Source organism: Neovison vison, chromosome 7, assembly GCF_020171115.1.
Source record: "Neovison vison isolate M4711 chromosome 7, ASM_NN_V1, whole genome shotgun sequence".
Classification (NCBI taxonomy): Eukaryota; Metazoa; Chordata; class Mammalia; order Carnivora; family Mustelidae; genus Neogale; species Neogale vison.
Window position 1 is genome coordinate 16,481,968 of NC_058097.1, and position 24,640 is coordinate 16,506,607.

Here is a 24,640-nt window from a genome sequence, read left to right on the forward strand (position 1 = left end):
CATGTTAAGGCGTCTGCAGCTTGTTCAAAAGCAAAAGGGAACTGACAAAGAGTAACAAGTGAAATATTTTGATGTGCGTTCTACTGTGTATCTTTTGACTCACTAATTCCATGTTAAGGAAATAATTATAAATTTGTGCAACGGTACTGTTAAAAGTATGTTTCTAATATTGAGATTGTCTAAAATCAGAAAATTTTGAAATAACCTGAGCATCTTATATTAGGGGCTTAAGTGAAGAAAACTTTGGCTCACCTATACATGAGAATGGAATGTAGCTGTTAAAGATACTGTAGAAAAATATGTAATGGCATGCAAAGACGTTCGTTATACGTTAAATGAAAAATGATTATATAAAATATATACAGTATAACACTGTTTTTAGTAGAAAATACACACACACACACACACGCACTACGTACAAAAGACACTAGAAGGCTATAAAACTGCATGTGAATGTATTCTTTCCTGTGGGATTATGGGTGACTTAAATGTTCATCCTTTTACTTATTTTTTTCCCCCTAACGTGTTACTTCTGTAATTAAAAAATTATCTGTCTTATATGTCTAGAGGTTTTTGGGGTGCCGGTCGTAATGTATTTCTTGACCTCGATTGGGTTTACACTGGCCTTGCTTTAAATTACGTTAAAAAACAAAATAATTTGTTTAAAAATGTAAATCTGCTTAATAAACTTTCTTCTATAAACTGTGTTACATTTTACAATTTTGTGCTTAATAAGGTGCACGTATTTTTTTTTCAATATCTTATACGTAATCCCCAAATCTCAAAGTGTTCCATAATTTCGGAGCGAAGTTGACACTTGACCGCAAACGCGCTTGGTTCACCGGCCTGGACTTCAAGTCCCAGCAAGCATTGCGGCCTGCACACCGGGAACTACGGGGTCCGAGGCGGGGTTAGGGAATGCACGGTTTTTTCCCTCCCAGAAGCCCGCGGGCGGCTAAGAACACCGTCCGTGTCATGGCCGCGGGAGCCGGGACGGCAAGCCCTGCTTCCGGCCCGGGCGTCGTACGTGACCCGGAGGCGTCACAGTCGAAGAAGCGGCCCGGCCGGGAAGGCGGGGAGGGCGCGCGGCGATCGGACGCGATGGCGGGAGGAGGCGGGAGCAGCGACAGCGGCGGGCGGGCGGCAGGCCGGCGGGCGTCCCGCAGTAGCGGGCGGGCTCGGCGGGGGCGCCAGGAGCCGGGGCTGGGGGGCGCCACGGAGCGGGGCGCGGGGGAGGCACGGCTGGAGGAGGCGGTCAACCGCTGGGTGCTCAAGTTCTACTTCCACGAGGCGCTGCGGGCCTTTCGGGGTAGTCGGTACGGGGACTTCAGGCAGATCCGGGACATCATGCAGGGTGAGGGCCGGACCTGGGGAAGGAGGCTGGTTGGGGAAGGGGATCTGTGACGCCTGGGGGTCGGCCCTGGGGGGATCGCCGAGCCAACGTTGTCTTCTTTCCCAGCTTTGCTTGTCAGGCCCTTGGGGAAGGAGCATACCGTGTCCCGGCTGCTGCGGGTTATGCAGTGTCTGTCGCGCATCGAAGAAGGGGAAAATTTAGGTATGGCAATTTTTGTGTTCTTCTCTTGGTTTATTTATGGTTACGTTGTTGTTTTCCAACTTATGTCTGGAACTGAAAGATTCGAGGTTAAGGTGCACTACTACTATGTTTCGATCACAGTGGTCTTTTCCCTTCTAGGATGAATCTGTTCTCTGGGTCTAGTTTTCTCCAGTTACGATTCCCTTGGCTGCTTTTCTGTTTTTTATTTCCTCCCACCTGTTTCTTGCTTGCCCCAACCTTGCTGCGATCTAGTGAGTTATGTTAAGGCCAGATTTTTCCCCCATAGAATGGTTTTCAGAGTATAAGCACTTTTTTTCTTTTAACTGAACTTAAGAGCTGTTTAGCAGAACTGCCTTCAGTTTCTGGTCACTTGTATCTGAGGAGGATGTGTCTGTCCTGAAATTTGAGATGCAAATTCATGTGTTAAAAAATAAATTTGTACCTGCTTTTGAAATTATTAAAAAATAGTCACTTCAAATTTATTGGTTTGAATTTGAACACTTAACATGTTTTATAACTTGTAGCCAGTATGTTAGCAAATTATATGCAAATCTTTCTATATTTACATATGTCTTTTCTGATAAACATGTATTTTTGGACATGTTTCTGCTTATAAAATAGCTTAAAGTGAAAACTGTGCTCTTTATCCTAGACTGTTCCTTTGATATGGAGGCTGAGCTCACACCACTGGAATCCGCTATCAATGTGCTCGAGATGATTAAAACGGAATTTACACTGACAGAGGCAGTGGTCGAATCCAGTAGAAAACTGGTCAAGGAGGCTGTAAGGCTCTATTTTTATTTCCTTTTTCCTTTTGACAAAGAAGATGTCTTTGAGGATACAATGCTTATCTTTTCTGTGTGGGGATGGAGAAAGCCAGTGAGCACACTCAAACATAGACACACACAGATGTTACATCTCTTCGGCCAGGCTTGGAAACTGTTTAATGGCAGGTATGCTGCTTTTGTGATTTTGGTTGTGTTCCTTGTAGCCTTGGCAGGAGGCCACAATCCACAAGAGTTGGGTTGGCATTGAAGACTGACATCTTGGAGGTTGTTACACCATTCAGGAGCATTGTTAAAGGGCTAGAAGCAACTGGCCTAGGTTTTGGTCATCTTTGTTTATTATAAACCAAAGAGGATCGCTGAGGCCATAGGAAATGTGGGACTGACTCTGAAGAGGAACATTCCTTTTCAACAAACAGAATTAAAGATTCTAGGATAATCAGCCAGTTAGCAAAACAGTAATTGTAGAAGGGTGACATAGCCAGTGTTCTTGACAAGAAAGAAACTACTGGAGTGCCTTGGAATTTGGGGCTGTGTGTTATTGGCTCAGGTAGCTTCATGTAGTAGAACTTATTTTTATTTAAAACATGACTGGCAATGGGAACCAGTCAGAAAAAGCTTTTTCTTCCTCAGTAACCAAGTCTGGGGGTGTGGAAGCAGATGTAGAGGTGGGGACTTAAGAACAGCAGCTCAGCATTGCTCTGGTAGTAGAAAGTAAGGATATTGGTAAGAAAAGAGCACCCCCTAAAAAGATCTGACATGGGGGTGGGAAGATAAAACTGCTTGGCAGTGAAGACTGTCTGTCCCTTAGCAGTGTGCTGGATACTTAGGTACCCTGCTAAAAAAAAAAAAAAAAAAAGACTAGTGTGTGTGAGGTGCAGATATTTATTCAGTTAAGGACCTTGGGCAGGATACTTTCAGTCTTGGGAAGAATGCTCAGATAATCCAAATTCCAAAGAGGAGTAAGTCCAAGAATAGATTTTTAGTATGGGTAGGTCAGGTTTGTATTGGAGGGAAAATGCCAGAAAAAACATAATAGCAAAGGAGGAGAAATCCATGGCTACTTTCAGAAGAGCTGAGGATCTTTTGAATGGGAAGGAATGGTATCATGAGGCACTTGACTGGCTCAGTTGGTGGAGCATGCAGCTCTTGATCTCGGGGTTGTGAGTTTGAGCCCCACATTGGGTGTTGGGATTACATAAAAATAAAATCTTGAAAAAAAACTGCACAGGGAAGGAATGGTACCCATTTCAAAGTAATTCATGTAATTCCTGTTAAGTAGGTAGTGGATTCAGAAGTGCAGTTCCTTCAGAACAGAAGAGCTGTAGATTTGTCTCTGTACCCTCTTCTGGAAGAGTCTTGTGGGCTTTCATCTGTTTATTTGTTGATTTATTATTATTTCTTATTTAAGTTTATAGGTCTTGTTTGGGAGGCTTCCTTATGAAAAATCTGTTAGCAAAGTCTAAATTTTTTCAAAATAGTCAACCGTACCCTTATGTTGACTCCCTTCTGCTTTTCCATTTTCCATCATGTACCAGATTTCTTGTTACATTTGCCATATTACTGTTCTTGCTACCTACCAAATTACCCCCAAATCTAGCAGCTTAAAGCAGTAAATATTGTCTCTCACTTTCCAAGAGTTGGGTTCAGCTGAGTGTTCCTGGCTTGAGGTCTCTGATGAGATTGTAGTCAAGCTGTGTGTAGGGTGGCAGTCATCTCAAGACTCACTGGGACCGAAGGATCTGTTCCCGTGCTCACTTACATGATTGTTAGCAGGACTCACTTTCCTTGCTGGCTGTTGTTTGGAGTCTTCATCTTCTTGCCTCTCCACAGGACTCCTTACAACATGATAGCTTATTTCCTCTAGAATATGTGATCCAGGAGAACAAGAGCCAAGATAAAAGCTGCAGTCTTTTATAACCTAATTTCAGAAGTGTCATTACTTCTGCCATACGCTGTTGGGTCACACAGACCGGACCAGCTGTGGATTAGTGTGTGGAAGGGGACTATGCAGAGGGCGGGACCATTGGGGGCCATCTTAGAGGCTGGCCACTACAATTACCTTTAACTCTTAGTTATTAAATGATACCATATCACTTGCCTCAATTTATTTTGTTTTTTTTAATTTTTCATTTAGAGTCATAGGATCTGTTTATGGTCATCTTCAGGAAAATACCATGGGATGCCCAGGCTGTTGAGGCTTTTTGATGCATTTTAAGCTTTGTAAAGTGTCTCAAAAGTTCATTTAAAATTCTATTAAGTTTTTGTTAAAGTTTGTCAGATTAGTTAAGTTAGAACTTTTCGTTATGTGATGTGCGGATTTCTTTGTTTCTTTCTTTTTAAGATTTTATTTGTGTATTTGAGAGAGAGGGAGAAAGAGAGAGCATGAGAGGGGAGAGTGTTAGAGGGAGGAGCAGGCTCCCTGCACACAGAGCCTGATGTGGGACTCAGTCCTGGGACTCCAGGATCATGACCTGAGCCAAAGGCAGTTGCTTAACCAGCTGAGCTACCCAGGAGCCTTGGGTGTAGGGATTTCTGTAGGTCTTCAGAACCCCTTCAGGAATCAAAACTATTTTCATAACGGTGCCAAATGAGTTGACTTTCAGTGCACTGACTTTGCACTAATGGTGCAAAAGCACTGATGGGTAAAATTCCTGGTGCTTTAACATGACCCAGGAAGTGGTATCTTTTCTTACTAGTTATTGTAGTCTTCACTGTCACATAGTTGTAGTTGAAAAATAAATAAAAGCCAGTTTCCATTAAGAATGTCTTTGATAAAGCAGTAAATTGATTTTATTAAATCTAGGCCCTTGAGCAAACACCTTTTCAGTATTTTGTGACAAAGCAGGAAGTTTGCCTAAAGCATTTCTGCCACATAATATGATGGTTGTCCTGAGGAAGTCACTCGTGAGATTGCTTGAGTTGCATGTTACTCTAGGTGCTTTTCTAATGGAATACCTTTCTTACTTGAAAGAACTCACAAATTTTGGTTATTGAGGTGTGGGCATATGGCAGTCATTTTCTTGCAAAAGAGCAATGGGAACATGTCATTTCAGAGAAAACAGTTGGTAGTATTTGTTGCCAGTGATAAAACTCAAGCTTTCAAGTAAAAATTCAAATTTTGGAAAACTTGTATTGATGTACCTGACAGCCTCCCAATGTTAGGCTTTTCTCATAAGATTGATGGTGGTTAATTAAGAGCTGTGATTTTAAAAAATACTTTCAATGAATGTGTCAACATTTGAAAGATCTGTACAACTTAGTAAAAAAATATTTTCCAATTGGCCAGTGCATTATATTACAAAATCATTCATAGGTAAAAGATCCATTTAAAATGCAAGATAGATTAAAAGATTTTAATATAACAGATGATGAAAAGTTCAGTTGCCCAAATTTGGTATAGAGTCAAAGAAGAATAACCACAATTTTCTGAAAGGTCTATTAAAATACTCCTCCCTTTTCCAACTTTATATTTGTGTGAGGCTGGACTTTTTTCTTTTATATACTTGAACCACAACAACACATCAGTATGAATGGAGAAGCAGATATGAGCATCCAGCTTTCTTCTATGAAGCTAGGTAGTATGGAGATTGCCAAAAATGTAAAACAAGGCCAGCCTTCTCATTGTTTGTGGTAGAAAGCATAGTAATTCTTCATAAAGTTATGTTTTTTACAGTAACCTGCAATGCGTTTGTTACTTTTAAATGAATTAATAAATATTATTATTTAAGTTTTTCTTAGTTTTATATTTCTAATATGGTGATATAACGCACATAAGCAAAAGCTCTTCCGGGTCCTCATTAACATTTAAAAGCAGAAAGGAATCCTGAGACTAAAACTTTTGAGAACTGATTCTGTAAGCTTTTAATGATATTGAGGCTAAATTGGTTTTCTCTTCATAACTGAGATTCCTTAGTTAGGTTCCCGTGGAGAACAGCAGAGTGTAACATGTATGGCACATTATCGGAAAAGCATTTATTCGTTGCTTTTTGCTGTGGAACATTCTCCCCTGCATCTTTGGTAACAGCATCTTTTCTTTTGGGGTCTTACCCCATTTTAGTGGGGCTGGGTGCATAAAACAGTCTCTAAATACCTTAACTCTTGAAATAAAAGGCTTTGTCAGAGCTTTTTGAGCATTCCTGCTTCCCATAACAGCCTGTTTTGTTGTTGTTGTTGTTTGTTTGTTTTCTGAGTTTTCTTCTTTAGCCTTTTTTTCCCTTTTGTGAATTTTGGTTTTCTCTTTCTATGTGCTTTCTGCTATTTCCCCTCAACAGACCTATCCCACCTCTACTGAAAATCTACGCTTGGAATTTCCTTTTTGTTTAAGTTAGCTAGAGACCATTGCTATTGCTTATACCTTAAGAACCTTAACAGCTACATAAGAAATTATACTTCTTTCTGAAAACTCTCAAGTGAAAAAAAAAATAGTTCACCCCTAAAAATAAAACAAAACATAACAACAACAACTTTCCAGGAAATTAGTTTTAAAAGATAAACTTATAGTGCAAACGTTGGAGACAGACTTCTAATTTAGAATTTGAAAGCATTCACATTTCCTTTCTTATTTCACAAATTAAATATAGTAGGACCTGGTTCTAATTCTGAAAAAGACAAGAGTAAGCATACTCTCTTCTGTCCTTCTTAATTCAAGTATAAATCCTAGACAGAATGTGTGGAGCAGCTGTCTGAGGATTCATAAATGTAAATGGTAGTAAACAGATGGGGAAGAAAACCAGAATTTGAAGATCCACCAAACTGGTGATGATTAGTATACCATTTTTTCCTTCTCTGGTACCATCCAGCCTGGATTTGAAGTCTCCTGAGAAACCTAGAAATGCATGCTACGTGGGAACAGAAAGAACTCCAAGAAAGGCTTCCTCTGGCCTGGGGAGGTGCAAAGGGATCTCCTAAAAGTCAGCGAGGGTGAGAGAAATCCTAGGGTTTCTTTTCTCCCTTCTCTCTTGCCTTGGCACCCAGACAGTACTGCCCTGGTAGCAGCAGTGGCCCAGTGACAACAGTGACAATGGGGTGGCACTAGAACTAAAGGAAGAGAACCCATTCTCTTTAGCAGTAGAGCTGTGAGCTGTAGAGTGTTTGTTTTGTCTTTTTACTGTCTCTCCTGCTGCTTAACCCTGGATGCTATTGCAGTTTAGTAGGGAAACTAAGCCCCAGGAATACAGGCTAGTCTGAAATTTGAATATCAATTAATGTCCTTCACTCTATTAATCTAAAAAAGAACGAAATATATCAGTTGGTGCAGAAAAGGCATTTAACAAAATTCAACATTAGTTCATGATAAAAATACTCAGGAAACTATGAATAGAAGAGAACGTTCTGAACCTGATAAAAGATATCTACAGAAAACCTACAGCTAACATCATACTTGACAATTGAGGATAGAATGTTTTGTCCTTAAGATACAAAGGCAAGGATGCCCATTCTTACCATTCCATTTCATGTAATATGGGAAGACCTGGCCAGTGCAGTAAGTCAAGAAAAAGAAAAGGCAAGAGACTAGAGAGGAAGGGAAGAAATGTCCCTATTTACAGATGATATGACGGTCCATATGGATAATCCTATGAAATATACTAAAAAAATCTATATATAAATTGAGCAAAATTGAAGGATACAAAAATCAACACACGAAGTTATTCATATTTCCAGTATATATTAACAGTGAATGGCTTGAAATGAAATTACCCAAACAGTGCCGCTTACAATAGCTCCAAAAGAGAAGAAAAAGAATTACTTAGGTATAAAACTAGCAAAACATGTACAGTTTCTGTATGTGCAAAAACAAAATGCTGATGAACGAAATCAAGACCTTGGGGCACCTGGGTGGCTCAGTTGGTTAAAGCCTCTGCCTTTGGCTCAGGTCATGATCCCAGGGTCCTGGAATTGAGCCCTGCATCTGGCTCTCTGCTCAGCAGGGAGTCTGCTTCCCCACCTTTCTTTCTCTGCCTGCCTCTGCCTGCTTGTGATCTCTGTCAAATAAATAAAATCTTAAAAAAAAAAAAAAAGAAATCAAGACCTAATAAATGAAAAGGCACTCCATGTTCATGGACTGGAAGATAATAAAGTTAAGAGGTCAGTTCTCTCTGGCTCATCTGTAGATTTAATATAATTCTAATCACAATCTCAACAGGATTTTCTATGGACACAGACTGATTCTAAAATACAAATGGTAAAGCAAAGGAAAAATAACCCAAACAATTCTGTAAAAGGACAAAGTTGAAGACGTCACTAATCCAATTTTAAGAACCATCCTAAAGATACTCATAACCATAAATAAAGATTAATGGAATAGAAGACAAAGTCCAGAAATAGGCCTACACAAATATGACATTGGTTTTTGACAAAAATGTGAAAGCAATGCAAGGAAAAGGTGTTCAATAGAAAAAGGGTAGTCTTCAACAAATGGTATTGAAGTAGTTGGGTGTCCATATGCAAAAACTGAATCTTGACCTCACAAAAATTAATTCAGAATGGATCATAATCTAAATATGAAATGTAAAGCTGTAAAGATTATTGAATAAGATGAAAGAAAAACTTTATGTCCTGGACTTAGGCAAAAAGTTCTTAGTTATGACAATAAAAGCATGATCTGTTCAGAGGAAATTTTGGTAAGAGGAAATAATGGTAAATTGGACTTAATCAAAATTTAAAACTTTGGTTCAGAAAAACTGTTAAGTGAATAAAGACAAGCTATAAACTAGGAGAAAATATATGCAAATCACGTATCTGACAAAGGACTTGTGTCCAAAATATATAAAGAACTCTCAAAACTATTTTTAAAAACGGGCAGAAGCCTCACCAAAGAGAATATACAAATGGCATATAAACACAACAAGATGTTCAACATGATCTGGCCTTCGGCTTAGGTCATGATCCCAAGGTCCTGGGATTGAGTCCTGCATTGGACTCCCTTCTCACTGGGGAGCCTTCTCCCTTTCCCTCTGCCCTTCCATGTGACCCAGCAATTCCACTTGTGGATATTTACCTTAGAGGAATATTAAGTTCACCTCAAAACCTATACATGAACGATTTAACATCTATTCCTACTCATCAAAAATTGCACACAACCCAAATACCCTTCAGTGGTCAATGGATAAAAGTAGCACAGTACCCCTCCCACCCCATCCATAGTTTCACTCCATGGTTTCAGTTACTCACAGTCAACTGTGGTTGGAAATCAGACAATTCTTCTGACATATGGTCAGAAGGCAGAAGGTCAGTAGTAGCCTAGGGCTAAGTCTTAATATCTATGTTATTCACATCACGTCACCTCATCACATAGGCATCCCATCATCTCACATCACAAGAAGGGTGAGTACAGTACAGGAAGATACTTTGAGAGACAGACCACATTCATATAACTTTTATTACAGTATATTGTTACATTTTTTCTAGTTTATTGTTAATCTCCTCTCGTGCCTAATTGATAAACGTTAACATAGGTATGTATAGGAAAGAGGAGTGGGAGTGTTTTTGAAAAAACATATGTCCAAGGACCCCACAACTCAGGTAAATTTGATATATTTTTGCTCCCATGACTTAAATCCATCTCATCATCATAAAACTGAAAAGATCAGTGGTTGCCAAGGGCTGGAGATGGGGAAGGGGTGACTACAGAAGGGTGGCACAAAGGCAGGATTTTGCATCCTTATTGTGGTGATTACAGGAGTCAATACATGTATTAAAACACAGGATACTACCTCCCCCAGCCATTAGTCCATTTTACTGTATGCATGTTAAGTAAAATTTAAACATATAAAAGGATCTAAATTATTTTATATAAAGTAAAACCTTTGAATTCTTCAAGAAAGTAAGTATAATTTTAGTACAGTTCTTCTGCTGAAAATGATGTAAAAGTGAATGGTCATCTGAGTATAAAATATAAAGACCTACTCTGTGCCTACCCTGGGCAGCAAGAATTTATGGTCATGCCTGCTATTTAATTAAGAGCATTTGACACCAGTTTCCTTTGCATGTGGAGGACAGAATCACCAGAGATTAATACCAGAGATTAATTCCTTTTGCTAGTCCTACATCTTTTGGTCCGTATCTCTTTTAGTTCTTCCCTGAAATGAAGATTGAAAATATCTATGGACCAGTTTTCCTTCCCTGTTGTGTGTGTGTGGTGTTTCTTCTACCTCTCCTTGAGACCGGATTTATCCTGTTAGGTAACTCCAAGTGCTCCCAAGTTTTCCCTGGCTTTTCTAATTTTTTGAAAAAAATGACACATTTTTAAAATATCACTTAAAATTTCAATCAGTGTCATTTTTCCTCTACATATATTTTCTTGGGGTTTTTACTAAAGGACCCTTTATCTTTGTGGCTCATGAGACTTTTGCATCCTACCTGGAATTCTGCCCTCCTTGTGTGCTACCTGTCGATGTGCTGGGTTTGTTCATTTCAGTAATTCCCTGCACACTTGAACTGGAGTTGCCAGCTGGAGTTTAGGATAGTGAGAGGCTGTGTTGGTTGTCCTACAGAAATGGCCTCAGGCCTTTCCTGAATGGAACTAGCAGAACTCTGTGGTCAGCAAATGGCTTCCCCATCCCCCACAGTATATCCTCCCCTCTCTGTCCCCATCATTATATCAAAGCTTTTGCATCCAAAAAGAACAGATCCAATTGTTCTGGGGACCTGGAATGACTCCTGCCCATTTTGCCTTTCCTTAGGAGGCCCTATTCAAACTGGGTAAATGGTCTGTAATCCAGAGGATCAGATTTTGCTTTATCAGCTATTTTTTTGAAAATCCGGTATAATGTTGAAAATCTACTACCCTACACAGTGAAAGAAGAGTGCTTACAGTTGTTCATAATGCCTGAGCAGTGACTGTTAGTTTTTAAATAAAGGAATTTGACAGAATGTGAAGAAGTTCTTGGATATGTAAGACTCATTTTTTACTTATTAATAGTTTATTTTAGTATCTGATATTCTGATTACACCTGTCATTATTACAACAGTTAAAAAAAAAGGTTTTTTTCCCCTTTTGTAGGCTGTCATTATTTGTATCAAAAACAAAGAATTTGAAAAGGCTTCAAAAATTTTGAAAAAACATATGTCCAAGGACCCCACAACTCAGGTAAATTTGATATATTTTTGCTCCCATGACTTAAATCCATCTCATTGTTTTTTTGTGGGGAAACAGGGAAAGGGTTCTTTGTTAGGAATGTTATCTAAATATTTGGCACCTTTAATCTTGTCTTTTATATTTGGGATAGCTTACAGTGAGATTGGCTTTTCAAAAATTTGTTTTTTATTATATAAATTTACCTAAATTATTTTCTTGCCCATTTCTGTTATGTTTGTGACAGAACTTTATTTAAGTGATCAGCACCAGGTATGAAGCTATCAAGTTCTGTAACACTTCTAACTCTATTTACGTAAATGATGATCCTGCAGACTTGAGACTCTGCCTTGGTGAGGACTTAATTCCTCTATTTTCTGGTGTCAAAAGCTCTGTTGGTGCCTTGCTTTTTTTTTTTCTTTATAAATCTAAATTTGAGTTCTTGAAAAGGTAATACCTGTATATAATAAAATTCAAAAGGTACAACAAAAGAGTTGAGCTCATCTCTTAAGTCAGCCACCTCATTCCTCTCTTCGTAGGCAACCAGTTTATTCTTTTATCCTTTCAGAGATATTCTACGCATGTGCAAGCCAACAAATGTGCATCTGTGTTTACAGATATATATATATATATATATATATATATATCCATTCTTCCTGGTCTTTCTATATGCACCTGTGAGCATACCCTCACAGGTGTATATAGAATTTACGAACGTTTCGTAAATTGCTTTTTTCACTTAACATACCTTGAAGATTGTTCTGTATTACCACTTAAGGAGTTGCTTCATCCTTTTTTTCCTATAGTTAAAAAATCTTTATATGAATGTATAAAGGTACTTCAGATTCCAAGTTCTTCATCTTTTTTTTTAAAGCTACATAGTAACTTCTATGGCTGATCCATAATTTATTGACCTGTTCATTGTGATAGGCTCCCCTTCCTATATATGTACTAGTGATTGCCACTGACAGCATTGTGAAAGTTCTAATAGTGTTGTCTCAACTCAGCATCACTGAATTTTTACTGGAGTTCTTTCTTATGTCACAAATATCGGTCCTTTGTGTAGAAGCTGAGAAATGATCTCCTGAACATTATCCGTGAGAAGAATTTGGCCCACCCTGTTATCCAGAACTTTTCCTATGAGACCTTCCAGCAGAAGATGCTGCGCTTCCTGGAGAGTCACCTGGATGATGCAGAGCCCTACCTCCTTACGGTGGGCCTTGGCCGCCTTTTCCCATAACCATGATGTGGCCTTGAGGATGTGCAGGCAATTAGAAAAGGACAGCTCTTTTTATAAGTGAAAAGAGTAAATGTGTGTACAAGACTGAATTATATGCACTGTCTTTCTTAATTAAATGCCTAAAATACACAGAAGCAGAGATCCTGACAGAGGCAAAAATGGAACATACCTGGTTTCTCTCACCTCGCATTTATATCTCCTACATGTGATTAATCTGTGTGGCTAAAGTGGGGACACACTTAAAATTACTGGTGGTCTGCAAAGGAGATGAAATTTGAGTTGAGTTTGGGAGGAAGAGTAGTTTGGTAGACATGGTGTGATGGGGTTGTTAACAGGAAGAGGGAATAACTGGAGAAAAAAAGGTGTGACCAGAAGAATGATAAAGCAAAAGAAACCAAATGAAGACATTCTTTAACTGCATCAAAGTGATGAGCAGAAAGAGTGGTAGCAGTGAGGCTCAGGACAGCATGCGGAAGAATTAGAACCTAGGCTGTCCTAGAGGGTGGGCTGTGATATTGGGAAACTGAGTGAGAAGGTTTGTTGCTGTCTTCTTCTTCTTTTTTTTTTTTTTTTTAAATAATCACCAACATTTAGAGAGTTAAGAATATCTTAGCTTGGGGTGGCTGGCTGGCTGGCTGAATCGATAGAGCATGCAACTCTGGATCTTGGGGTTGTGCGTTTGAGCCCCAACACTGGGTGTAGAGATTACTTAAAAATAAGATCTTAGACAGAAAGAGAAAGAAAGAAAGAAAAAAAGACAGAAAAAAGAAAGTATCTTAGTATAGGACAGTAGATCTGCCAGGCCCATATTGGGATAGTGTCACTGATAGGAGCAGTTATTTGGCAGTTGTCAGACCGTCTGCAGAGCAGAGAGTTTGGGATATTCAGGGTGCAAGTATCAGGATACTTGAGCCTGGCCTACCGTCCTCTCTTTTGTGTTCCAGATAACTGGAAAATAACCTGCCCCTGTTTCTGTGAGGGGAGAGACCTCTCAGTTTTAAAGACATCACTTGTACAGGCATACGTATCTGAAACAATGATACTGGACTGATGAGAAACATCAATTTTAGTCAAAGGCAGACAGATAAGCAGTTAGAGTCAGAGCAAGATTGGCCCACTCAGGGCTTTATGTAGTATTGGGATTTTCAGAGTTATTAGGCAAAACATATTTGTGGATATAGAGTTACAAAAAATTTTAGACACATACTAAAAGACACTAATATAAACACCAGTTATCTTAAGTTTGAAAAAAAGTCTGGCTTTTGTGCATGACCCCAAAGTTGTATTTGGCATTGAGAAACTAGATTAGGGATAAGATTGGAAGAACAAAAAAGGAAGTACAAAGTAAAATTACGTACTTATTTGTTGTCCAAAAGATTAAAGAATTCTTAGTGTCAAGATGGTTAGCACCACTCAGACTGAATTCTTGTTTAGTATAGAAAACTCTGAGCCATTTTTTGAGGAAGAAAAAGGCAAGACATTTGAAATAGTTCTTGTGAGTTCTTTCCCTTTGTGTGTCCGCCTCTAGTTTATGCCTAGATTGGATTTCTAAGTGAACATGTCTGCTTGTTGAGAATGTATGTTCGTGGTGAAAGACGAGAATTAATGAAATTCTGTGGCTTCCTCTTCCTGATGACATCCTTCTTTTCCCAGATGGCCAAGAAGGCTTTGAAATCTGAGACTGCTGCCTCCAGTACAGTGAAGGAAGATAAACAGCCGGCACCAGAGCCTGTGCAAAAGCCACTTAGAGAACCTGCAAGGTGAGAGGGATGGCTTTTTGTGATCTTGAGTGAAACACAAGGGTAGTCTGTTGGCAGCAGTCTCCTTAGAGCAGAATCCGTTAGTTCCTCTTGGTACTAGGTTACTTGTACAAGGCACTGTGGGAGTTACAGAGCACGCGCCGGGGAAAAAAAGAATATTGAAGATTGGTTGTCATATCCCTAACAAAAGTTCCCGACTGGCTATTCCTTAAAGGTTCTTTCCTTCTCTGTTCTCCTATCCTTGCCTTGCCCACATCTTGCCCACATCTACTTGTGGATACCTGATCTCTTAAGGCAGTGTTCAGACTTGTGAATCAGATTCCCAAACAAGTTTTTAAAGCAGGGGGGCCCAGTAGGAAATGCATAGGAATGGGTGTAAGATAATGCAGTTCAGAACATGGGGTGTGAACCAAAGAGGGCATGCTTTTAAGCTTCATGTGATAGTTGCTATGTGGGAATGTCCAAGGATGCCCAAACTGTAGTTCAGATTTTTATGTGAGACATCTAGGGTTTTTTGTTTTTGTTTTTGTTTTTTTAGCTTTCCCAGTTTCTGAATTGGCAGATTTCTGAGTTGGCAATTAATCCAACTTAAAAAAAACAGAACTTACATAGGTGAGGCAATAAGATATATCTGCCAACTGGGTTTGGCTTGTAGGCTGACAGTTTACCCTCTCCTAACAGTTTTTATTTGAAGTATATTAGTTATTCCAAATGATAGATGAACTTACTTTTATTATGAAAAGGCAGTTTCTCTTTGTTCTAAGACTGCATGGCACACTAACTCAGAGAATTCTCAAAAGTCCCATTTATGAGTGTACTGTAGGAGAAGGGGGGCAGAATGGAGACCGTCTTTTCCTTCTCCCACAGGAGGGTTGGACGGGACCGGAAGGTGAGATTGCTAGATTGTCGGTTGGTTGTCCAGGCAGATTTGTAACTGGCACTATACAGAGAGTTCTTACATAGTGGAAAGCATTACTTTAGTTCATGCAGACAAAAGGGGTTAGTGCACCGGCTAAAAAGGTCTCTTGGAGGGGGAGTGTCATTGGCTCTAGTCCTTTAAAGGTTCTTTTACTTGGAGTTTAAACTCTGGAGTTCAACTTATATATTTAAAAAGCCTCTACTTATGCTTATAAATGGAAGCTTTATAAAGTTGTTATGAGCAGTTTCTTACCTTTTTTTTTTAAATTTTTAAAAAGATTTTATTTATGTATTTGAGAGAGAGCAAGAGCGTGCACAAGCAGGGGGAAGGGCAGAGGGAGAGGGACATGCAGACTCCCCACTGAGCAGGTAGTCCAATGCAGGGCTCGATCCCAGTACCCTGAGATCATGACCCAGGGTGAAGTAAAACACTCAACTGACTGAGCCACCCAGGTGCCCCTCTTTTATTTTTTTTAAATGAAAAGTCCTCCACTCGAAGAGTCCTCTGTCTCATTTGAGGCTTCACGCTTTGGAAAAGTTGCGGCTCTCTGGATGAGCATCTATAATGGTGAGACTGATCCTTGTTTATTTGCTTTATATATAGGCAGTTACGGACTACTCCAACCACCATTGGAATTATGACCTTGAAAGCAGCTTTCAAGACTCTGTCCAGTGCACAAGATTCTGAAGCAGCCTTCTCAAAACTGGACCAGAAAGATCTGGTACTTCCTAATCAGGTGTCCCTGCCATCACCAGCCCTCAAAAACAAGAGACCAAGAAAAGATGAAAACGAAAGTCCAGCCCCTGCTGAGAGTGAGGGTGGTTCCGAACTGCAGCCCAAGAATAAGCGCATGACAATAAGCAGATTGGTTTTGGAGGAGGACAGCCAGAGTACTGAACCAAGCACAGGTCTGGACTCCTCCCAAGAGGTCGTCCCAGCATCACCATCCAAGCCCGCCGTTCTCAACCAACCCCTTCCTGGGGAGAAGAATCCCAAGTATGAAGACCTTCTTTGTAGCAGTTTTGGGGATGGTTGGTGGTCCTGGTTGGGCCTGGTATTGCTTCCATGAATGAAATAACTTTCAGCTAAGTTATTCACCACCAAGGCTTGCTCAAACTGCTAGAATGTGACTTGGGAGTGGGGAGCGACAACATAGCCATCTCTGGCAGTTCTGAAGCCCCACCCATGGGCTTCCAGGCATTGCTCTAGATGTGAGTGAGGATGGAAGGGTTTCAGAGCCTCCCACTCATCGCTGCTTTCATTTTTAGCAAACTTCTCAGTGCCTTGACAACTAAATACCAGTCTTTGTTAAAAGAAATTTGTTTGAATTGGGCTACTTTAGACTTTGAGCCTTAAAAAAGATTTATGAATATTTATAGTTTTGTACCTTCTAAGAGCAATTAAGACTTGGCAAATTGAGTAAACATCTACTAATCTCTCACATTCTGCTAGGTTCTATGGGGCAATGGTTAGAATGCTTTTATTTTGCTCCCTATCATGACCCCCAGGCCTAGCTTTCAAGTTTTGCTACCTTTTGTGGATCCTTCCTCCAAGCAAACTGGTTTGCTTGTTCTCTGGAACACACTCTGTTTTTGCTACTCTACTCTTCTTGCTTCCTCTCATTCCCCACAGTTGGACTGTCATTTCTTCATCATTGCTTGTGACAATCCCATCCATCCTTCAAAGAGAAGAGATGCTGATATTGACTAGAGTACTTTCCATGAGCCTGGCACTTTTCACATATTATTTTACTGAATCTCTAGAACCCTCATTCCGTGAGTGATATATTCGCCCCATTTTAGGAAGTTTAGAAAAGTTAATAACTTGCCTGAAGTCACAAACCTGAAAAGTGGCAAGATTGGGCTTTGGGATTTTTTTTTAAGATAGGCTACATACCCAATATGGAGCCCAATTAGGGGCCTGAAATGAGATCTTGACTCAAAAGTCCATGGCCTATACAACGCATACACGAAGCTGCCTCTTAAAATTCTGCCTCCTCCATAAATCTCCCCTGGTCACCCTGCTGTAAGTGATCACCTTGCTGGTCTCCCAAGGCCATTGCCATCTCTACACTGCTCTGTTGTTGTTGTGGGGGGACCTGTGCTCTGACATGCGCCTGCTAGATGCCCAGAGAGGCTGTGGCATCTAAATGATTAATGCTCAGGCACAAATCTGCGCTATATGTACCACCACCTGCATCTGGAAGTGAGTGAATCGTTGACCAGGCAAGCAAATGGAGCCCAACACATTTTATTCTCATGTGATAAATGATCTTTATTCCTTGCAGCAGTCCTATAAAGTATAGATATTATTCCCATGAACAGATGAGGAAACTAGAAAGAGTACATGCTTCCAGTGCTTTTATAAAAGGGAGGATTCGTGAAGTTTTAGACCTGTCCACCTCTCTTATATGTCAAGGGCATGAAGTATGATGGGTACTCTACAGCAGAGGTTGGCAAACTATAGCCCCTGGGCTAAATATACCCAGTACCTGTTTTTGTAAATAAAGTTTTTTTGGAACTCAGCCACAAACATCACGTATGTATTGTCTGTGGCTGCTCTTGATGCTACACTGAGTTGAGTAACTGGAACAGAGCCATTAAGACCTACAAGTCTGAAGATATTATCTGGCCAGGAACAGCCTGGCTTTAAAGGAATTGTGTGAGCTACTGGGGAGCTCCAGGAAGAAGAGTTGAGCCTGCTCACCAAAGTTGTGGGTACAGCAAGCCTTGCAGAAGAGCAAATGTTGAGCTGATCTTGAAGGAAGAGTAGGAGGTGATCAGGCATATGGTGGGGTGGGGGTTCTAAGCAGCAGAAACCCCTTGTATAAAGTCATGAGAAAGCCTAGTATGCTCCAAGAAATGTCATGTACTCTGTATGGCAGAAGAATATAGTGCACAGAGAGGATGAAGGGAGATGGCCAGGTCTTAAGTTCCTATTGTATTCTATCAGGCGGAGGTTCTGAAGCTGGGATTCGTATCACTAGTCTGTGGAACGTTTAATAAAATTCATAATCCCAGGCTCTTTAATACTGAATTAGAAGGGGCAGGGGATGGATCTGTAATCTGCTTTTCTAACTGTGCCCCCAGATCATTCTAATACAGCTAGTCTGAGGGCCTGATGAGCTACCATTGATGGCTTTTGAATAGGCACCGAGGCAAAGGAGACAAAATCGGTGGCTGGAGACTTCTACAGAATGAGTAGTTAGGATCACTGGTGGAATTGAAGGCAGGATTGAGGTAAATCCCCTGGAGGGCATGGTCACAACTACTCTATTTTTATATGTCCTATGGCAGTTGACAAGGACAAGTGCTGATTAGATATTTATTAACCAAATGATAATTCTTGGTTCTTGCAGTTTAAAGGGTCATACCCAAAACCTCTATAAAAGGCCAGCAAAGGATTAACATTTTAGGCTTTCTGGACCACTTGTATCTCTGTTGTTAATTTTTTTTTTTTAAACAACCCTTTGAAAAGGCGAAAACCATTCTTAGCTCAAGGGTTGTACAAAAACCAGCCACAGGGTGTAGTTTGCCGACCCCTTGAGATCAGACTCCTCTAGCCCATTCACTGCTCATCAAGTTCTAACTTTACCAATAGTAGCATAAGGACCAGGAAGTGACCTAACTTGCCCAGGACCACGGAGCCACAGTGAGAGGAAGACCCAAATCTGAGTCTCTTCTATAATAGAAGTTAGGCAGTACCAAACATTTGTACACAAAGTAAAGGCTGAGTTCAAAGGAAGAGCAGGAGTTTACCAAAGTGATCTGTGCAGATTGTCTGCAAGAGGAATGAGCAGATATGCAGGTGGAAATGCCGGAACCAGGGTTAAAATCAGTTTTATCGCAGCATGGGGATAAGCAGGTAGAAAACTGAATCCTGACTTCTTTATAAATAATAATTAACACAGTTAATATCCTAAAAAGGAAAAACCTCATGTAATTTTGTCACTTGTCTCAAGCAAATTATTCTCAGAAATAAAATTTTGGGGGATATGAGCCAATTTAAACATAATGGAAAGTAGATGGTTCACCATTTGTCTCATTCATGGAAATCAAGAATTTTTTTTCAAGTCTATACTTCTTAAATGAACTGCTTTCATTACTCATTTGCAAAATACCTAGCCAGCCTTAAAAATAAATTTCTGTTCATGGAATGGAGACTGAGGTTTGTCTCTACTCTTGATCAAACCTTCCAGGTCATTTGATCTATATTCTTCAAAATTTAACTCAGATACTTCCCAGGTTGCTTTGTAATAGATGTTATGGTTCTGAGGTCAGATTTGTGCTCTGTTCTGTTTCCAGGACAGTTGTACTATTAATCAGGTAAACACAGTTACAGTTGATTAGAGAGGACTGACTACAGCTTTCATTTATTCAATAATTTGGGTTAGGGATTATTTTTTAGTTTTGGAACTTTTTTGGTTATACTCAAGTACTTAACATTTCATGTGCAAAGGAACGATTCTTACTTGCTTACTACTCTATCAGTGGTATAATTTATTTGCAGCTCTTTGATAATCCCATTATTAATTTAGCATGTTTTCCCGGCTGCTATTCGGGTATGTGTTATTGTGCTAGGTGTTTGGGGTAGACAGATGAAGATACAGCCCTTGCCTGCAACGTGCTTATGATTAGAGTGTGTGTTATGGTGCTCGCTTCGGCAGCACATATACTAAAATAGAGTGTGTGTTATGAAGTGTTTGCTTAATAAAGTGGAAGTACAATCACAAGGGTAGAGGAGTGGGGGCTTTTTTTGTGTGTTGGGGGCCTGGATTTAGGGCAGCCTTCATTGGACTGATAACCTTAAAAAATGGGTAGAATTTTACTCGGCAGGGAAGGAATCCTAAGCAGAGGGAACAGTAGAGAAAGAGAGTACAGAGCTAATAGAAGGAAAAGAGGAGCAAGAAAGCGAGGCTCCGCTGTTTGTGTTCATGGGGTTGTGCAGGCAGGGCTGGAGAGAGAAGGCTTTGGTAGCCAGAAACTGGCTGGAGCCAGAGTGGATGATCTTTACTGACCCACACAACCTTCACTGCTGAGACAGTGAGAAGTGATCGTGGAACAGAAAAGGGATGAGGTAATTTTAGACTGACGTTCAGGTAGTTTTGGAAGGGGATGAGGCTAGGGACAGAGACACCAGTTAAGAGAGTAGTGTAATACTGGTGAAAGGTACCACGTGCCTGGACAAGAGGAATGGAGAGGGAAAAGAGCGCAATCCAGAGACAGGACTGGGCGTGTCTTTGAAGGACCAGGAGCAGTTTGCTTGTTCTAGGTTAGAAGAATGCTGAGACCTTCAAAATTAGAGTCAAAACCAACCAAATGAAAACGGGAAAATGAGCAGATTTGGCGGGGGGGATTATGCTGTATTCACTGCTCAGTTTGAGGGATGACCCTGCAGCCTGTGGGCCTATGACATGGAGATGCGTTGCCAGGTCAGATTTGTTTGGGAGTTGTGTGTAAGTGAATCTCAGCTATGGTCACAGCAGAACAGGGATGAGTACAGGCCATGAGAGAGCCCAGGACAGAAGGTGGGATGATCCCAATGATCTGTTTTACATCTTGTCCTCTTGTTGATCTCCCCTCAGAGTACCCAAAGGCAAGTGGAACAGCTCTAATGGGGTTGAAGAAAAAGAGACATGGGTGGAAGAGGATGAACTGTTTCAAGTTCAGGGTAAGCTAGGACATTCTCCTTGGTCCTTGACACTAGCTGAATTATAGATGTGTGTTACTATCACATTAATGTTCTAGAAACTGCTTGTCTCCAAACTAGGAAAAGTCCAGTAAGTTCCTTATTGTGATTTATGAGGAGTCAGTTTTATGTCCTTTCCCATTAAACAATGGAGACTGTCAAAGCAGCACTTTATATTTAAAGAGAATTCCTGGTTTTGTTTTAGTAAATCCTATATTTAATTGTAGCTGATGTTCTTCATAAAGTCTTTAAATTAAAAAAGGTAGATGTGGTCATTCCCTGCATTTCTTATTTAAGTAAAAAAAATCTCTTACCAGCTTCAATATATAATTTTTTTTTTCTGAAATAAGAAACGTTACTTTTCCATGATTAATACTAAAGTTCATAGCATTTGCAGTAGAATCTCTCCCACCACATACTTTGCATTCTAATGGAAATATCTAAGTGCTAAAACATAATCTTGGAGATTCTAAAGACTTTGGTAACATAGTAACAGTAAACTTCTGCAAGTCCCAAAGGTTTTGTCCTTAAAAAGTACCTTCATTGGCACAGATGTAGTTGGCAAGATCAAGCTCACACAGGAAAGGGGGAGAGGTAATAGAAAATCAGTAAAAGTGGCATAAAATCTTTAAAAACAACAGGATATAAAAGTTCTAAAAACATCCACGTCCAGTGCAGTCCAGATTTGTCAACTTTAAAAATCTGCTTCTACTATAGTATGAAATACTTCATAATTTAAAACTAAATAACCTGCCCCTGTAAGTATCCCTTTTCCTGAGCCACCTTCATTGTTCAGGAAGCACTGCTAGGACAGTAGCATCTGCTGAAGCAGACACTCAGCAAGTTATGTTTATGCAACTTTGCCTTTTCTTACAGCTTTTTAATGGCTCTCCGCTTCCGGTGGCATGTCTTTTATACTAGCAGACCCTCCTGTAGTCCTTTGGCCTTTAAAAAAAATATCTTGATGCATTTTTTTGAGGCCTCATATGTTTCCATATGGTAAGAGGGTGGAGCTTGAGCCGCTCTCCTATGGTGTCTCTGAGTGGGGAGCAGTAACTCTCCTGTTCTTTTGTTTAAGGAACTGAATCACATTTTACTTAAATAAAATGATCAGGGACTTGGAAATTCTGGCATAAAACAGTAGAATTGTGTCATTTCAAAGCAGTGGTTAGCAAGGGGCTACAAAGCAGAAATTATACCTGCGTGTGTGCGCGCACACACACACGTATATAACACAGTCAACCCTTAACACAGGTTTGAAATGCACAGGTCCACTTATACACATTTTAAAAAATACAGTACAATACTGTATTCTTACAATTTTTTAAATTATTTCCTTTAACCTTTTCTCTAGCTCACTTTATTGTGAGAATATAGTGTTTAATACATTTAACATGCAAACTATGTTAATTGACTATGTTATTGGTAATGTTTCTGGTGAACAGTAGGCTATTAAGTTTTTGGGGAGTCAGTATGGATTCTTGACTATATGGAAGTTGGTTCCCCTAAATCCTGCATTCTTTAAGAATCACCTGTAGATGTGTATAAATTAGGGTTTTAAATATCACAGTCTCTCAGTAATTTTAGAAAATCATGTAGGTTTTACTAAAGAGCCTGAAATCCATCACTAACCAATATTTATTGAATGTCTCTATGTAAAATACTTGCTTTGTACAGATTTTCATTGGCTGAAATAATTGTACCTTGCAAACAAAGGACAAAAACAAATCACCCTTTAGTTATATCCTCCGCCTCTCAATGTTGGGAAAGTTCAGTCAGGTTTTCCCTTTAGGAACATTCAATGTCTTTTTCTTCTGGTTTGTGCAGAGAAAGGTGAACTCTGAAATAAGTCTACTTTTTAATGTTTTCCAGCAGCACCAGATGAAGAGAGTGCAACCAGTGTAACAAAAAAACAGGTAATTTAAAATTATTTTCTGGCCTTTTCTGATAATGTTGTAGAACAGAGGTAAAATAAGCACATCTCCTAGCATAGGCTACCCATGCATCTGTAAAAAGATCTTTTGAAATTTTTAGATGATCCAAACTAAGTTACAGTAATAATTATTTTCTGGAAGAAAAATCTAGGACAGAAACCTGACACATTTTCCTGATAATGAGCAACAAACATTTGAAGTTTTGATGCAGAAGTGATTAGGATCAAATGGCAGGACAATGAAATTATGAAATGTCTAAATCCACAGGATTAACTTATCTCTATCATGTTTTAAAAATATAAACCCTCCTTTTGGGTTCAGATTATTGTCCTAGGATTCTTGAGTTTACCTCTTCATTGTTTGAAAATGTGAGTAAGTGGAGAGATGGGCTGTGATCAATATTTTGGTCTTCTTTTGCAGAAGTGGACTGTAGAAGAAAGCGAGTGGGTCAAGGCTGGAGTGCAGAAATACGGGGAAGGAAACTGGGCTGCCATTTCCAAAAATTACCCATTTGTCAACCGAACAGCTGTGATGATTAAGGATCGCTGGCGGACCATGAAAAGACTTGGCATGAACTGAAACAGGCTTTCATTTCCACATTAATTCACAGGAGCATGGTTCCTAATAATAGCCCCTGATAGTCTGTTGTTTCTTTCAGAAGCTGGGCTGGGATGAGAATTTTGGGCATCCTCCTCCGACGTGGAGGAGGTCCCTGTTCTACTTCATCGCTGTTGGAGATCATGGAGCTGAGAAACAAAGCCAAGTCCACCCCATGTCCTTGGCAGGGATGACAGGCACATAGCTTGTACAGTGCCAGAATATCATTAGTATTTCCCTTCTTTAGTGGTTTGCTTGAATTTAAATCCTTGGTAATCAGTAGAACCTTCTCCTAGGAAATGGTGGAGTCTGTTAGAAGCCACTTATTAGGACTCTGACCTGTTAAAACCAGCAATGGGAGCATTATCTGGAGTGAACTTGTTCCAGGTAAAGCTTTGGCCTTCTGATGCAATGCAGAGGAACTTCATCTGTTATGAACCCAGGCTGATGAGAGGCCAGTCTTGGTAGTGGAATCAGAGTCTCTTGTAAAAACTCTTAAGCCAGTTGTAACATCAACATCTAGACCTGACAGCCTTGGCATTTGCTCTTGATATTTGCTGGGCTACATAGGCAGGTTTAACCTCCACCTCTCCTGTGGTTGAACCAGTGTGTTTTTTTTGTAAAACGGTGATTGTAGATAAGCTTAGCCCTCTCCTCCATCCCCTCGGCCCAAATCCCTTCCTTATGCTGGACTTTTAAGGCTTAAAAAATCCTGATTGAATATAAATGCTTAATTCCATTCTTTGTGAAATGGTTGCTTCCGCCTGATTCCCTAACTGTGCTTGTGTTTAGTGTCTTGCTCTAAAACTCAACATTCCCTTCTCCTTTTGTACTGTGTTGTGCTTGCTGTCTCTCTCGGACATCCTTAAAGACCGTCTTTTTGGCACACAAAAAAATCAGTAAAGTGTTTTCTGTAATCTTTTTTTAAAATATGAGAACTAATTATTGTCCATAACTTGTAGCATTCTTCATTAAAGTCTTGCTTCTCTCAAATGTTAAGGAGCTATTTAATTCTAGCACAGCGTGTATGAGCAATTGGAGGGAGCAAACTGTTGAACAAACTTTGCTGAACCATGTTGACTATGT

General features: G+C 39.9%; 1 protein-coding gene across 1 annotated transcript; it reads left to right on the plus strand.

Annotated features, from left to right (window-relative positions):
* Positions 1 to 961: 961 nt before the first annotated feature.
* On the plus strand, positions 962 to 24,547 carry TERF2 (telomeric repeat binding factor 2). Its single transcript, XM_044255829.1, has 10 exons — positions 962 to 1,354; positions 1,460 to 1,555; positions 2,208 to 2,338; positions 11,345 to 11,431; positions 12,483 to 12,629; positions 14,310 to 14,416; positions 15,939 to 16,331; positions 20,920 to 21,005; positions 22,896 to 22,939; positions 23,378 to 24,547. The coding sequence occupies exons 1-10, from the start codon at positions 976 to 978 to the stop codon at positions 23,534 to 23,536; spliced, it is 1,629 nt and encodes a 542-aa protein (XP_044111764.1). The 5' UTR covers positions 962 to 975; the 3' UTR covers positions 23,537 to 24,547.
* The last annotated feature ends 93 nt before the right edge of the window (positions 24,548 to 24,640 follow it).